General features: G+C 44.5%; 1 protein-coding gene across 2 annotated transcripts in view; it reads left to right on the top strand.

Moving 5' to 3' along the window:
- The window catches only part of LOC143296151 (extracellular tyrosine-protein kinase PKDCC-like), a 110,252-nt gene extending 105,590 nt beyond the window's left edge, over nucleotides 1-4,662 (top strand). For both annotated transcript variants that reach the window (XM_076607953.1, XM_076607954.1), the window contains exons 6-7: nucleotides 2,571-2,747; nucleotides 4,026-4,662. In XM_076607953.1, coding sequence (XP_076464068.1) covers nucleotides 2,571-2,747; nucleotides 4,026-4,108 — 260 coding nt within the window. In that variant the 3' untranslated portion in view covers nucleotides 4,109-4,662. The remainder of the gene's footprint in view (nucleotides 1-2,570; nucleotides 2,748-4,025) is intronic.
- Nucleotides 4,663-17,849: the final 13,187 nt, after the last annotated feature.

Here is a 17,849-nt window from a genome sequence, read left to right as displayed (position 1 = left end):
ACCTTTCCACGATTCTTTAAATTTTCTATTTTTTGCCCTTGTGATTCTCTCTATCAGGTCGATTTATCACTTTTGATATAAATTTAATTCATGGATAATTTGCGATATCACATATCAGTATTATTGGAAAACTGTTTGATTATTGTTATTTATATTCATTAACTGACTGTTTGGAATGTTATTTGAACAAATGAAATATGTTCACAGCCGTGATTAAAATTGAAGTGCAAAGTGGACACATATAACTTTAAGCTTGTGGTTAAGGCTCTTTGTCATTCCATTGCATTGTATCAATGTATTGTTGAATGAGTTAAAGATTTTTACAAACCTTAATTCGACTGCTTCCCCGGGAAGCGCGTCCTTCTGCACAACGCCACTCTTATTGATTCTTTTTATTTCTGCAACAAGTGATTGTCTGTTTCCTGCAAAGTGGAGTTATCACAGAATTTGAGCAACAACAGTTTTGCTGTGGTTCTTTTATCGTGGTGGGTGCTATGCATATGACTCTGGTTTAACGTCAAATCCAATATTCATGTGACCTCCTAGCATTCAAGTGTTCGATGGACATATGGCAAAGTAATGTTAATACGAACCCGTACCTATGCTTTTCGCGCTTCCAACTGGCTGACACACCACATTAGTGGAATTACTATGGGCAATGACTTCTCTGCTCTCTCCGCCCAACCCTCCTCAACTTATCTCCCACATTCCTTTCCCCTCCCTCCCCTCTGCCCTCTCTTCTCTGATATTACATATAAATAGTTATAACTTCAATATCGTTTCAGCGGTTACCAGTGAGATGCCAAAGATTTCACTAGTATATTGTGCAGCAATGGGAACCGGTTGCCTATGGGAAAATCAACGCGACTGTACTCTGAAATTCATTGATGGATGACAGTTGGATTATCTAAAGTTACTTGGCAGCACACTTTACCACGTACCAATCCTATCCACCCTCTAAGTTTTCTGGGACAGCATCTTTTTCCTCTGTATTTTTCTATGAGTACCAGATGACTGATTATAACACAACAACTTAACTCCACACTAAACATCACACTACACACTATACAACTACATCACATTCACACACTAGCCTTCCCTCCCATGCTTTCTTGTGTTAAGTTTATCACGTTTTTAGAAGTATGATATGTGGTGAAGCTGTGCAAAGCACTTTGATTGTCTCCGCACAAGATTCAGCGCAAAAGTATATGACTTATTAGTTTTATTATTCATTTATTATTATTGATTTACCATGATTTGATTTTCCCAATCATAAAACCTTATGTGATACAACATTCACGCTGAACCTCCCCGGAGGGATAGCGCGTCCCTTCAGCGCAACGCCACTCTTCTTTTCTTCTTTTTATTTCTGCCAACAAGCGTTGTGTTGTTTTCCTACCAAAGTGGAGTTTTCTACAGAATTGTGCCAGGAACAACGCTTTTGTTGCTGTGGGTTCTTTTTTTCGTGCGCTGGGTGCATACTGCACACGACACCTGGGTTTGTCGTCTCATTCCAGTGACTAGTGACCAGACCACCACTCAAGGTCGATGGACCATACTGGCAAGTATGGGATTCGAACCCGTACCCTATGATTTTCTCGCGTTACCACTAGGCCACCACACCACAATATAGAGGGAACACAAGGGACTCCTCTCTCTCTCTCTCTCCCCCTGCCCCCTCCTTCTTTCTCTCCCTTCCCCTCCCCTCCCCCCTAACCCCCCTCTCTCTCTTGTTTTACATATAAAAGTATATAGAACTTCATTATCGTTTGCTGGGTCTACAGTGAGAGCCAAGATTGCACTGGCTTTTAGTGCTGCAGCATTGGGGACCGGTTGGCCTTAGGGGACCATCCCAACGCCGACTGTCCTGAAGCCCTCTTGGCCGAGAGAGTGGGGATGTATCTAAAGTAACTTGGCAGAGACACTCTACACGATAATCAATTTCCAGCCCAGATAGTCGGGACAGCAGCTGTCTCCTCTGATTTTCTGATGGATGTACTCAGACATGACTGAATATAACACACACACACACACACACACACACACACACACACAGCCTCCCTCCCCTGCCTCTTCTTTGTGTTAAGTTTATCACGTTTAGAGTTATGCATGCATGTGAATGACTGGTGCAAAAGCACTTTGATTCGTCTCCGCACAAGATTCAGCGCAAAATGAATACTGATTATTATTATTATTATTATTATTATTATTATACCCCACACGCACCTTTTCCCCCGTCCAAAAACACTTTGGTGAACAGACATTATCAACTCATTGAACCCTGCGCCCGAGTATTGCCCTGGCTTCAAATTTTTGTGTCATTAAAATAGTTTCTATGTTCCTTCTCGTGCATAAACCATAAGAAAAGGAAACTTACTTATAAATTTCTGGATGTGTCCACACACAATTTGAAGGAAAAACATAATATTTTCTGTAGGTTTTTTTCTGCATCAGCATTGCGTGCAAGCCCTGTCGAGGGTGCAAACTCCCCAGTATTGAACGGGTTAACTGGGAAGGCTGAAGAAGAAAAACGAGTGCAATCATTGACCAACACTGACGGCGTGTTTCAGGGTACAAGGTGGTGGCCGACAGTGACCTACCCGGTCAGTACGACTACCGGTGCCGGATGTCCATGTCGGGTGGGGGCTGCACCCTGTCCGTCTTTGACCAGCGGGAGGCCGAGGACCTGTGTGACGTGGACCCCGAGTGTCGGGGTTTCATCCTTACCAAGCAGCACACGTGGACAGGTCCGTCAGTGTCTGTCTGTCTGTCTGTCTCAGTGTCTGTCTGTCTCAGTCTCTGTCTGTCTGGCTGTCTGTCTCAGTGTCTGTCTGGCTGGCTGTCTGTCTCAGTGTCTGTCTGTCTGGCTGTCTGTCTCAGTGTCTGTCTGTCTGGCTGTCTGTCTCAGTGTCTGTCTGGCTGGCTGTCTGTCTCAGTGTCTGTCTGTCTGGCTGCCTGTCTCAGTGTCTGTCTGGCTGTCTGTCTCAGTGTCTGTCTGTCTGTCTGTCTGTCTGTCTGTCTGTCTCAGTGTCTGTCTGTCTGTCTGTCTGTCTGGCTGCCTGTCTCAGTGTCTGTCTGTCTCAGTGTCTGTCTCAGTGTCTGGCTGTCTGGCTGTCTGTCTCAGCTCAGTGTCTGTCTCAGTGTCTGTCTGTCTGTCTGTCTGTCTGTCTGGCTGTCTGTCTCAGCTCAGTGTCTGTCTCAGTGTCTGGCTGTCTGGCTGTCTGTCTCAGTGTCTGTCTGGCTGTCTGGCTGCTACTGTCTGTTTGTCTCTGTAGTGCAGTATAGTGTAGTAGTGTTGTGCATTGTAGTGAAGTAGTGTAGTGTAGTAATGTAGTCTAGTGCAGTAGTGTAGTGTAGCAACGTAGTATAGTAGTAAAGTGTAGTGCAGTTGTGTAGTGCAGTGTAGTGTAGTAATTTTGTCACAACAGATTTCTCTATGTGAAACTCGGGCTGCAGCATCACCCTTTGCACCTGTCTACAAGTGTAATTTGTTTTCCTTTCAAAGTTGATTTTTCTACAGCCAGAAATGTTGCTAGGGACAACCCGTTTGTTACCATCGGTTCCTTTACCTGCGCTACGTGCATGCTGCACACGGAACCTTGGTTTACTATCGTCACAGCCGAATTACTTGCGTCCAGACCACCACTCAAGGTCTAGTGGAGGGGGGGGGGGGAATTCTGGACTCAGATGGCTGAGATTTTGGAGTCAGTGAAACAAACTTTCAGTTGAAATTTGAAAACGTATTCTTATTGTCTTTTTATTATTTTCCCCCACGTTTCTTTACAACTTTCTTTGCGAATCGTGCAGTGATGATTGTTATTCCTGTTCCTGTGTGGTTTTGTTAACGTACCTTTTTGTTGCAGCCAATTATGTGAATATTCTACTACTGCTACTACTACTACTACTACTACTACTACTACTACTTTCTGGTTGTTGTGCTTCGTTGTTTATCGCTGCATGGTACTGAACGAATGAAATGTGTTTAAAACCAACGGTTTTGGTGATGACTGCATGTATGTTGACAGGTCGGACGCTGGTTCATTTGAAAAACGGAGTGGGTCCTCCCTCCGCCAACAGCCAGACGTCCCTGGTGATCAAGCCGTCATGAAGACTGCGGTGGACGCTGCTGTGTGTGTGTGTGTGTGTGTGTGTGTGTGTGTGTGTGTGTGTGTGTGCTACAGTACAGTGTAGCACTCAGACCCACCCTCCACCCTCCTCCCACCTCCCACTCCCACAGGCAGCATTCTGTGATAGCCTCGCCTCCCTGGACTTCAGCAGCCTCCAGACACGGACTGTGGACACGGCTTCAGGCAACAGAGTACCGACACCCCCCGACCCCCCAAACCCCCCCAATGCACACTGACTCCTTGTTGTTGCCGTGATGACGTGGGGAGTTGAAGACAGTGAACGACAGTGGCTGAATCGGCAGTATTCTCTGTCTCCGTTTTTGGTTCTGTCAGCTGCTGTTGCTGTTGTTGACAGCGACTGTGCTAACGTCAGTTTTGAAACGATGAGCTGTGGAACAATGCACATGGAGTGAAAAAAAACAAAAAAACAAAAAACACCCGAAAAATAAACAGCGCTGATGCTATTTGAGAGAGTCCACGTGCTCGCACATGGCACGAGCCGTTTGCGCGCGCAGACAATCTCTCTCTCTCTCTGTCTGTCTGTCTGTCTGTCTGTCTGTCTCTCTCTCTCTCTCTCTCTCTCTCTCTCTCTCTCTCTCTCTCTCTCTCTCTCTCTCACACACACACACACACACACACAAAACACACACAGATAACCAACAGTGGGAAATATGAGACACGACCTCCATTCGTGTTGCTGAGGGGGGAAAAAAACCCCAAAGAAACATTGGACGGAAACCAAACATCCAGACCTCTCTGGGATGACCCCCGTGACGGACAGGCCCACGAACAAGGTGATTCGACAAGGTCAAGGTCAACGCCCGAGAACGTTAACGGCCACAGGGACCACAAGGACGTGTTGGTACACCTGAGTCACGGCGACAAGGAAATGATGATTGTTTCGCTGGCCGTACATTGCCCACGAGCTGGCGATGAAAGTGGTAGTCCTCCCTACCTGTGGACCTCACGATGGCTGCCTTTCCAGCGTCCCCAGTCTGAGACCGAAGAAGAACACGCCGTGTCGCTCCGCGTCTTGTGGACTCGCCAGCCGACTGATCTTTCTCCTGGCCCTCCAGCATTCTGCGTGGGTCACGTGATGGACTTGCTGTGGGAAGTGAGTTCAGGAGAGCGTGCCAAGCCTTCTGGCCACAAGTACAATCATGTATCATTGCGCTGTCTGGCCACAAGTACAATCATGTATCATTGCGCTGTCTGGCCACAAGTACAATCATGTATCATTGCGCTGTCTGGCCACAAGTACAATCATGTATCATTGCGCTGTCTGGCCACAAGTACAATCATGTGTCATTGCGCTGTCTGGCCACAAGTACAATCATGTATCATTGCGCTGTCTGGCCACAAGTACAATCATCTATCATTGCGCTGTCTGGCCACAAGTACAATCATGTATCATTGCGCTGTCTGGCCACAAGTACAATCATGTATCATTGCGCTGTCTGGCCACAAGTACAATCATGTATCATTGCGCTGTCTGGCCACAAGTACAATCATGTATCATTGCGCTGTCTGGCCACAAGTACAATCATGTATCATTGCGCTGTCTGGCCACAAGTACAATCATTGCCTGTATTACCAATGATGGTGTGACTATAATTATTATTGTGTTCTGCCACAAGTCCATCCTTGAAGGGGAGATGGGTGAGGTTTGTTGCCATGGATGCCAGTCACTTCGATTCCTTTAAGATTCAAACTTTGTTGTCACTGTCACTTGTCAACTGCTAGAAAAGACAATGAGGAAGATGTATGTGCCTGGATTGGGATATGTAAAAAAAAAAAAAAAAAAAAAAAAAAATAAATTGCTGTTTGATTTACTTGATTGATTGGCCACGTTGCTTCTTTTTTTTTCAACAATTTATTTCCTGTGTGTACGTGCGTGAGTGTATGCGTGAATATTTGTTACTGTATGTAGATTGTCTCTACTACTGTTATTGGTATTAGTATTTGAATGACCATTTTTGAAAGGCGAAGGAAGAATTATGATGGACACAAACGATTTCTTAAGTTTGAGGCAGCTGTGCCTGCCTGTAAAGCGTGATCTCTGTCCAGAAACCTGATATCAAGAGGGTTGGGGGTGAACAGATAAATGAAATAAATGAATAAAGATGATGCTTACAATACAAGAGGAAGATTGTTTTTAAAAAGAAACACAGTTCAGTGTAGTGGACCAGAGGAATGAAAGGAAGTAAAAGGACAAAATCGCTTTGTTGCTCGTGTAGGGATATATATATATATATATATATATATATATATATGACAGTCAGTCGTGTCCGACTATGACCATCAGAACAGCAGAGGAGGCAACTGCTGTTCCGACTATTTGGGCTAGAATTTGATCATAATGGAGAGTGTCTTGCCCAAGTACATCCCCACTCTCTCGGCCAAGAGGGTTTTAGGACAGTCGGCGTTGGAATGGTTCCCAAAGGCCAACTAGCCCACAAGGCTGCAGCACTAAGAGCCAGTGCAATTTTGCCTCCTAGTTTGAGAGTCATAGTCCTTCACAAAAGACTAAGCTGTAAATGGTTTCCCATTGACTGGAGAAACCATTGATAATACAGCTCTCACTTTGCTGTTGGCCCAAATGTAGGGATACAACAACGAAACAAAATAGGGATTGCTGTGGGCCTCGCTCCATTTCACCAGAACGGGTCTTTTGCTTATCGCGGCCAGGAATGGAAATGGGAGTTTCAGCACCGTACAGACCAGCAGATCCCCAGTCAATCTCTCTCTCTCTCTCCCTCTCTCTACCTCCCTCTCTCTCTCTCTCACTCAGAACGAAGAAACCTTCGCCCGTCCCCTCCCTCTCTCCCTCTACTCTCGGAGATTTCTGATTTCTGTTGCGGTAAGATCCAGTGTTTCTGGTCTGCTGATGGAATTGTATGGGCTTCACCCCAAGTACCCACCCACCCTGCTCCCTCCCTTCCCTTCTCTTCCCCTATGTCAGACGGAGGGGAGAGAGAGGGGAGGGTGGTGAGGGTAAGGGGTCATTCCCCCCCCGACCCCCACACCTTCTCCCCCCTCCCTCCAAGACTGGATGGACAAGCAGGGGAGAGTGTCGGCCGGGCACGTCAGAGATAAGGGAGGCAATGGACTCGGAGTGGTGTGTGGTAGCGTGGGGGGGGGAGGGGGAGTGGGGGGGGGGGAGACTGGGGGCCTCACTTCATTGACGTCTTCCGCTGATAACGGTGCCCCGTCTGCAAGTCGTTCGTCGCCAGGCCAGACAGCCGGCTGTTCAGGCAGTGCCAAGAAGGGAGAGGCGAGCAGCTAGCTACAGCGGCAACAGCATGGCCGGGCAGGCTTGTCGGTCTCTCTTTACTTGTTTTATTTCTTTGTTTTTAATTCTTGTTGGGTTTTTTCATATATTTTTTATTTATTATTATGTTCCTTTTTTTTTTTTTTTTGCTGTTGTTTTGCTGCCCCATCATCTACTCCGTTTCAGTGGCTTTACTCTCACGTCGCTTTATTCTCATGTCCCACCTACTACCGAAGTACCCTTGCCTTGCACCCCTCATTCACAGCTACATTCGGGTATCATTGTGTCCGTCAGGCAGAACCAGCCTCACCCTCCCCTTCCTTTGTACACCTTTCCTCTCAGTCTCGGTGTAGTTGTAGAGAAAGTGCAATGTTTAGCTTAAGCATTCCTCTCTCCTCTCTATCACCGCCCCCCCCCCCCCCCCCCACACACCGGCCTGTCGCTCCCTCTCTTTCTCTCACTCCCTCTCTCTTTCTTTGCCTCTCTCTCTGTGTGTGTGTGTGTGTGTGTCAGTCACTCAATCTCTTTTCTAGGTTTTTGCTGTTTGTTTTGTTTTTTTAAACCCCACAATGCAATCATTTTCTCCTGGCCTCCTCCCGCTGCCAATCAATATCGGATCCGTGTTTGAAAATGTTATTTTAGCTCTGACCAGTTTCTGCAGGGGCTGCCTAATATGTGCCATCGTCACGAATTTAATACATTTTATCGTGTTTTTGTGGAGATTTTTTTGTGGGGGTTTGGGGGGGGGGGGGGTCGTGTGTTTGTGCGTGCGTTTGTGTGTTTGTGTGTGATAAACGCTTGCAAGTTCGTCTGATTTTCCCTAAGAAAATGAGTTTAAATGATGTTTTAATGATGTCATCAAAAACTAGAAAGATATGTGTACTAGAAATGTTATCTCTGTGATGAACGTGATTCAGTATGAAAATTCAATGTCTGCGTCTTGTGTGTGTGTGTGTGTGTTGTGCCTGAACGCATTTGGATATGGTTTCACTTGATGATGGATATTATAAAATTAGCCATATTAATGTGCTGCCTGTTATTGTTGTATCAGCTTATTTGTCACTGCATCAGCTGGCAACAGTGTTTTGTTGTTTTTGTTTTCCTGAATTCTAAATTTCACTCAGGTGCACGGCCGGAATCCAAGACATATTCTGCTGGGTTCATTTCAGAGCTTGAGAGAGAGAGGGTGATGGAGAGAGAGCTCTTTGGTTATTTATTGGTAATCTGATAGAGCCTGTCACTGGGGAAAATGATTCATTTCCTGGCATTCAATTCTCCGAGGCTACTCTCTGAACAATATCCAGCTTTCATACTGTGAAAGCGAGGGATCTCAGAGATTTATGGAAACCATTTGTGACTCCCATTTTATTTTGTGAGACTTTATTTTCTTTCTTTCCACCCCCCTTTTTTTTTTTTTATTCTTTCTTATTAAAAAAAAATATATATGTAATCCCTGGTGGTACAGATGAGCTGCCATCTCTTCCATCGAACAAATTGAAGCGCTCCCTACCGGCCTGTCAGCTTGTGCCATCGGAGTGAACTCCCTTAGGAGACTGGCTTCCGGGGGAAAACAATCAGACTGGTGGCGCCACTGTTGCTTGGTGGCTGCTGACGTGGTACTGGGGAGGTGGGGGTGGGGGCTGCAGGGTAGGAGAGAAGTTTGGAGGGGGTGGGGTGGGAGAGGGGCTGGGGGAGTAAGGGGAGGGTAGCAAATGGTTCTCACTTTGGCTGTCATGTCACCCTCGCTAGCACTGTCTCTGTTGTCTCTGTCTCTTTCTCACTGCTCTCTCTCTCTCTCTCTCTCTCTCTCTCACACACACATACACATACACACACGCACGCACGTGGTCCTTACACACACACACACACACACACACACACACACACACACACACACACACACAAGAAAGCTTTGAATATATTTTGTGCTTTTTCTGGACTTGATAATTGAACAGACTTAGTATGTTTGGGTTGTATTCTTTTTTCTTTTTTTTCCCCCGCTTAGGATGTATGCTCTGTCCATTGGTAATTTTGGGTTTTGTATGCCCGTTATTATATGAGTTTATGAATTATTTATGAAATTGTATTTATGTGTATGTTCAGGGTAGTGGGTTTGTTTGTTGTTGTTGGTTTTTTTGGTTGACCGCTGGTGGGGGGGGGGGGGACCTTCTGCTGAAAAAGTGACGGAATTGTTAACGTCAGAGGTATGTTTTGTGCATGCGTATAACTGTACCTGTGCCTAATTTTGTTTTCCAGGTGCTTCCCCCAGAATGTACGGTTTTATAGCCCTGATTTGTCCTTGTTTGCCTGGATGGGATTTTGAGCGAGAAAGAAGACCTCCAATCTCTCTGTACTCTCATATTCTCGGTTGTTGTTGTTTTTTTTTACACCACAAATCTATGTACTAGCGCCAAAAGGATTTTTTCCTGTTTTTTTAAAAAAAAATTTCCTGTTTTTTATTTATTTATTTATTTATTTATTTTTAAGTCAATAGAGAGCAAGCAGCAGCGAAAACCGGCAGGACAAATCTGAATCGTGAAACTTTGAACGCCGTGCTTTGGAACCTGATCTTGCACCATTAAGAAAGATTGGAAATGGAAGAAGGAACTTTGTGATTCATGCTGTTTGTACATGTATTTTTTCTCTCCGTTTAATGTCTTCTTCTGATGCATCAGTAAGCGTGGAGGAATATACGCTTTTTGTGAGGAGAGAAAAATGTGGCCACGAATGGAATGGATAGTGATGACCAAGCATCATGATGATATATATGGGATCATTGAGGGGCTGTGTTTTTAGCCTTCTATTCTGCTGGACGCAGTTTCCACAAACTCGTCTGAAAGTGTTAGAGACAGTCAGATCACGTCGATAGTGCAGACTGAACCAAAATTTCCGGTAAGAAAAAGTACAGTAAATAAATAACGGAAATGGTATTTATTAAAAAAAATAATAATAATCTCTTTTGTTTTGGCGGGGGGATCCTCTTTTGTATTTTAGATATATTTTTTTAGATAATATTTTAGAGTCAAATTGAGATTTCTGCTGTTTGTGCATGTATTTTTTTCCTTTTAATGTCGTCTTCTGATGCATCAGTAAGCGTGGAGGAATATACGCTTTTTGTGAGGAGAGAAAAATGTGGCCACGAATGGAATGGATAGTGATGATATATACCAGAATTTCCGGTAAGAAAAAGTACAGTAAATAAATAACGGAAATGGTATTTATTAAAAAAAAAAATAATAATCTCTTTTGTTTTGTTTTGTTGTTGTTTTTAAAAAGGGGCTGGGGGGGGGATCCTCTTTTGTATTTTAGATATAATTTTTTAGATAATATTTTAGAGTCAAATTGAGATTTCTGCTGAAGTGTCTGATGGACCTTCCTTCCCTGATGCTGTTTTTGATTCAAGCGCAAACCGCGTTTACTCTTAGATGTACAGGAACTTTATTTTATTTATTTTCAGTTATTTATTTATTTCACTTTTTTTTTCTTCTTTTTTTTTTTTTTTTTGTTTTTTTGTTTTTTTCTTTTTTGTTTGCTGTGTTCAAACAGGGCAGTGTATGTATAGTGTATGTTTATAACGTCACAAGTTTTCGTTTCGCTTGATCTTATCATAGAAATGATGCTTTTTTCCCTTTTTTTTTCTTTTTTCTTTTTTTTACAAGCTGCTGCCATTGTTAGAAAGCAACGCAATGCTGAAATGTGAAATGTGGGCAGAGAAAAAGAAAAAGAAAAGCTTATCGATAAGTTGACTGCTTGTGTGGAAACCACGAATAGTTTTAGTTCTTTAAAAAAAAAAAAAAAGAAATGTACAGAAATACCCGCTGAGTTGAGATCTATGCTGAGCGGCTGGGTGTGTTAAAACGGGTACCCTGTCACACGAGAAAAGTCCCACCTGAACGTTGCAATAGACACAATGTGTTCTCGGATTTGCATTTCTAACACCCCCCCCCCCCCCCGCCCCCCACGCCCACCCCCCTGCCTCCTCCACCTCCCTCCCCAGTCTCCACTTTCCATCTCTGCTGTACAATGGTATCGCTAGTTTGATTTTACGTTGGATGATATTGTTGTCATTTTTAGCGCAACTGATGTGTTTCTGTTTTTGTTGTTTGTTTTTGTTATTGTTTTTTTCAATCACCTTTTAATCCGTTGGAACGCGATACAGATTTTCGTGCGCCCGACTGTGTGTGGCTTGCATTATCGCTCGTCTGTTCTGTGTGTGTGTGTGTGTGTGTGTGTGTGTGTGTGAGAGAGAGAGAGAGAGAGAGAGAGAAGAAAGTTCTTAAGTGTGACTTTTCGGTCGTTCGCTGATATTTTTAATCGATTTGTAATCGCAGAAACTGTCGACGATTAAAACCATAAGAGCCGGGGTTTTTTTTGTGGTTTTTTGGGTTGTTTTTTTTTTCCACCTGTAAGGATCTTGGTACTTCAGAATATCTGAGGATTAAAGTCGCCAAAGCCGTTTTGTTTTGTTTTTTTTTATGAAGAAGAATCTTACTAACTTAATATATTGACATTATTCGGTCTGACTTTTCCTTTCCCAAATTCCCAAATCTGAGTGAGATTTTACACATGTTAGATCGTGCGAGTGACTTGACCTATTTGAGGGTCACGGCTTTTTTCTCTTTTTTTTTTTTTCTTTTTTGTTCATTTGCGCACACGTTCAAACCTGTTTCATGTCTATGGAGATAGCAGTAGCATCGCCACAATCAGACAATGACATTTCCAGAAGCGGATTATCAGTACATAATACACATTAACGCAGCTGATAACAGTCACAACCTTCAATCAATATCTTGGTATTGGTTAGTGTGATAGGACATGCGACTTAAGGATAATCATACTTTGATTTGATATTCCTATCATACATTTATGTGATTCGATCAGAAGCTGTGAGGTTGAAATATCTGAGGTTCTTGTTTTAAATCGGGGATAGACTAAGGATAAAGAATGCTGCTGTTTCATCCATGGGTTATAAGGGAAGATTCAGATTCAGATTATTTATTCATTAGTAGGCCGGCCCCTTATGAAGGGGTAAGTGACAATATAAGTAATAACAAACAAAATGAAAATATATAACCAACCATAATAAGTACACATATTACATAAACGCTGCAATGAAGTACAGCATCTTAAGATGTTACAATATCCCGAAATTTAAATGCCTGGTGTAAAAACAGTGCCAGATTCCATATATCAGCATGTCTCGTGGATGACAATAATAAACTCAGTTTGAATAAACATGGCTGTCGATAGTACTTTGGTGGTATATATTTTTCTCTAATTCTACAAAGAGCTGGACAACGAAAAACAAAATGTACCTCGTCTTCTTGTCTTCTTTACATGGTGGGCAAATTAAATCATTGTCAGTAAAATCTCTGTATCAGTAGTAATGTGTAGCTAAATCTGACACACCTAACCTAAATCTTGTTGTTACATACTTCAAATACATGTCCATGTTACATACCAAGTACTGTTTAACATCATGCGTATGTCCAAAAGTTTAGAGGGGGGAAATGAAGAAGAGGGGTGAGAAAAGAAAAGAAAAAAAAACAACTAAAGAATTGTTCATTTGACGCTTAATGGAACGATAATGATATAAATATACCTACTATAAAGTGGGGTCGAGGGTGATGATGCATTTCTGTTTGACATGACACCCTCATAGTATCACAACTCTTAGCCATCGTCAACCTATGATGCATTGCAGCGAGAATGTAAACCAGATATAAAAGAGTATGGCGTATGGTTTGACCGCGTGCTTTGCAAATGTGAGACAAGTGGTTTGCGTTGCCAGTGAACAATGGATTCCACCGGTACGGAGGCGGGCCTGGTCTTTGGTTACGAGAGGCAGAAACAGTGGCGTCCTTTCCAGTCGGTACATTTGCATTGGCATACATTAGTGTCAACTTGTTTACTCTCTCTCTCTCTCTCTGTGTGTGTGTGTGTGTGTGTGTGTGTGTGCATACACGCATAATATGATCGAGCAAATAAGTCGTGCGCATACACACACAAATGTGCATGCTCTGGGACACACACACACACACACACACACACACACACATGCGCGTGCACACGCGCCCACCCCAGCCCCACCACACACACACACACACACACATATGCGCGTGCACACGCGCCCACCCCATCCCCAACACACACACACACACACACACACACAGAGTTTTCACTCCATCGTCAATGGTCGGCTAAGGTCGGGGAGGGGTCTTTTCTCCAGTCGTCGTGACAGAAAATCAATTGGCAACACAGGGGGGAAGCTCATGAACTCATGAATACATGATTTGCCACAATATTATTGATAGGAGAGGAATGATGATAAGTGCCCGCGTCGGTGGCAGTCTCCGTTTTCGCGTGGCTGAGCAGTCTGGTGGAGAACAACAATCCGATTAATCAAAAGCTGCTGCTTCTTGAGTTATCATGTGCCATAGCTTTGGATGTGAATAGTTGAGGCATAATAATTATATACATGCTAACTGTGAGGATGTCTGCATCGACGGTCGCTGGCTTTGATTGATAAGGGAGGAAAGAGAGTTTGAGAGAGAGAGAGGGGAGGGTAAGGGAGAGAGAATGGAGTGAAAGACCGAGTGAGAATTTGAGACGCATTCCGAATTACCAGTTTATTATCTTGTGTGCCAGGTTATGTAGAACGTGTACATGTACATAAAATGCACTCATCGCTTTTGCTGTTGATGATTAATAATGATTTTTTTTTCTTTCCTTTCCTTCTAGATGGAAATGACAATCATGTGTAGATGTATACTCTTTGATAAGATGGATGTATTTTCATGGATGTCTTCGTTTGTATTTTGATGCCAAGTGTACATAATATATGGGTTGTTTGTTTTTTTTTTCAATAATCACAGAAAACCAGGAGTTCGTGTATTTGGTTTTAGTAATCCATCTGCTTCCCCCTCTCTCTCTGTTTTCATGCGTGTGAGTTTGTGTGTGTGGGGGGGGGGGGGGGGATACTGCGCGTGCTCGCGTGCTTCTCTCTGTGTGTCTGTCTGTCTGTCTGTTGATCTCTCTCTCTCTCTCTCTCTCTCTCTCTCTCTCTCTACCTTCCTTACACGCACACGCATGCATACACAAACTCGCGTGCGCACACACTCACTCACACACACACACACACACACACACACACACACACACACACACACACACACACACACACGTCATGCAGATGTGAACAGAGAAAGCAAAACAATCAACCAAACAAAGAAGAAGTAAAACGTCAATACTGTAGCAGTCTTTCAACCAGGAGAATGCCCATAGCTGTGTTGAAATCGACATGCATGCACGATTCACACAATGTTGAATTTCAAACTGTATGCGGTCGCAAGAGTGACAAAAAACAATTGTGTACAAAGTGATTTTTCGTACATGAGTACAGAACAGACAGCTCGGAAAAGTGGGGACAGAGCATGCTCCCAAGGAAGACTTTTTTTCTTCTTCTTTTTTTTTTTTCGGATATGAGAATCAAGCCGCTTGATCAAGACACTCACTTGAATGACGGAGCTGTGACGAATAATCAGTGAGCTCCAAAATACAAAGAAAAACATCACCCACACACTACCTTACCTGAAAATGACCCCAAAATATAAACAAACTGGCCTAAATAATTTGATTGAAGATAAGCAAACAAATGTTTTTTTAAATGCAATCCCATGATCCCATTAAGTCCTACCCCCTCCTCCCTCATTGATTTTAACGTTCAACTTAGACAGCCTCCTACCCGCCAGCACAGCAATGATCGCTTCCAGAGAGCCTTTGACCACTGCACTGCATACAAAGTTCGTTCACTTAACTGTAACCCTTAAAGTGAGCACCGGACCCATTCCAAACTGAAGTCAAGCCGAGAAGCCACCAGAACTGCTCAGTGTGTCAATGTCAGTGTCTTCATTTTGTTTGCCCAGTGGTCTTGTGTAAACATACACTCATACACCGTAGCCTGTGCTCTGTAACATGCACACGAAAGGTGTCTGCAAAAGAGACCTGAAGACTCCAGGCATCAGCCACGCCACAAAAGGGACCTGAAGACCCCAGGCATCAGCCACGCCACAAAAGGGACCTGAAGACCCCAGGCATCAGCCACGCCACAAAAGAGACCTGAAGACTCCAGGCATCAGCCACGCCACAACAGGGACCTGAAGACTCCAGGCATCAGCCACGCCACAACAGGGACCTGAAGACTCCAGGCATCAGCCACGCCACAACAGGGACCTGAAGACTCCAGGCATCAGCCACGCCACAAAAGAGACCTGAAGACTCCAGGCATCAGCCACGCCACAACAGGGACCTGAAGACTCCAGGCATCAGCCACGCCACAACAGGGACCTGAAGACTCCAGGCATCAGCCACGCCACAAAAGGGACCTGAAGACTCCAGGCATCAGCCACGCCACAACAGGGACCTGAAGACCCCAGGCATCAGCCACGCCACAAAAGAGACGTGAAGACCCCAGCATCAGCCCCGACACGTGGGAAGCTGCAGATCATCCTGGAGGCAGACAGTGCAGAAAGGCCTCTCCAAGGTGGAGTGATGGCCTAGAGGTAACGCGTCCGCCTAGGAAGCGAGAGTGAATCTGAGCGCGCTGGTTCGAATCACGGCTCAGCCGCCGACATTTTCTCCCCCTCCACTAGACCTTGAGTGGTGGTCTGGACGCTAGTCAATCCGATGAGACGATAAACCGAGGTCCCATGTGCAACATGCACTTAGCGCACGTAAAAGAACCCATGGCAACAAAAGGGTTGTTCCTAGCAAAATTCTGTAGAAAAATCCACTTCGATAGGAAAAACAAATAAAACTGCACGCAGGAAAAAATACCAAAAAAATGGGTGGCGCTGTAGTATAGCGACGCGCTCTCCCTGGGGAGAGCAGCCCAAATTTCACACAGAGAAATCTGTTGTGATAAAAAGAAATACAAATACAAAGTTCCAAGAGACACTTGTTCAACAGTCAGAGGTGAAGCGGCACAGACGAAAGGCCCAGAGTCTGACAGACAGACAGACAGACAGACCAGCAATCTTGTCCAGTGGTAACGTGCGCCAAGGAAGGGAGAGAATCTGAGCGCACGGGATGGAATCCTACACTTCCCAGTATATATTTTCTCCCCCTATACTGGATGAAATGGACGCTAGTCATTGGGATGAGACGATGCACCGAGGTCCCTGTGTATAGCATTCACTCAGCGAGCGTAAAGGAACCAACGACAGCAAGAGAGTTGTCCCTGGCAGAATTCTGTAGAAAAATCAGCTTTGAAAGGAAAATCCACTTGCAGGCAGAATAAAGAAAGGTGGCGCTGCACTGTGGCGACGCACCCTTCCTGCAGAGAGCAGTCTGAATTTCACACAGATAAATCGGTTGTGACAATACAATACAATACAATACAATACAATACAATACAATACAATTGTCTCCTTATTAAACAACAAGAACATCAGCTGAAATACAAGGTTTTCGTTATTCATATGAATGAAGCCAGTCAATTCTTTGAATGAAGAGCCAATTCGCTTTGACGACCCATCTTCAAGCAGTGTCATTAATTGTAACAGTGAATCTTCTTACCATTTGAATGCACTGTTTGATATAATTATTATTACGATTGTTCAGACACTCTTGTCTCCTGTCAGCACTTCAGGCACGCTTACATAATTATATCGAACGCGCAATGTATCCTACGACACAAAAGGGAGGCTGGCGACCCGAGGAGCTTCTTCATCTTCTTCGCTCGTTGGCGACTCGACGTTCACTCGTATACAGGAAAGGGGTTTTACGTGTATGATTTTATTTTTACCGTCCCGCCATTAAGGCAGTCATACTCCGTTTTCGGAGGGATCGGGGGCAGGGGGGAGTGGGAGGGGGGAGGTAGTGGTGCATGCCGGGTATATTACTGTGTTTCCACAAACGCTGACTTGGATTCATTAACGAGCGTATTTGATTTTCTGCATGCGTACACACACGAAGGGGATTCAGGCACTAGCAGGTTTGTACATCTGATGACCTGGGAAATCGGAAAAAAAAATTCTCCACCCTTTTACCCACCAGGGGCCGTGATCGGGGTGCGAACCCAGGACCTTCAGATTGAAAGTACAACGCGTTAACCTCTCGGCTGTTGAGCCCGTCACCCAAGCAGTTTGACATGTGTGTCAGCAGATAGCCGGACAGTTCAACCCAGGGGTTGAAGTATCTCCTGACGGGCGCAATAGCCGAGTGGTTAAAGCGTTGGACTTTCAATTTGAGTGTCCCGGGTTCGAATCATGGTGACGGCGCCTGGTGGGTAAAGGGTGGAGATTTTTACGATCTCCCAGGTCAACATATGTGCAGACTGCCAGTGCCTGAACCCCCTTCGTGTGTATATGCAAGCAGAAGATCAAATACGCACGTTAAAGATCCTGTAATCCATGTCAGCGTTCGGTGGGTTATGGAAACAAGAACATACC

Source organism: Babylonia areolata, chromosome 21, assembly GCF_041734735.1.
Source record: "Babylonia areolata isolate BAREFJ2019XMU chromosome 21, ASM4173473v1, whole genome shotgun sequence".
Lineage (NCBI taxonomy): Eukaryota > Metazoa > Mollusca > Gastropoda > Neogastropoda > Buccinidae > Babylonia > Babylonia areolata.
Note: the sequence above shows the minus strand (reverse complement) of the source record. Positions and strands in the feature narration are given on the sequence as shown.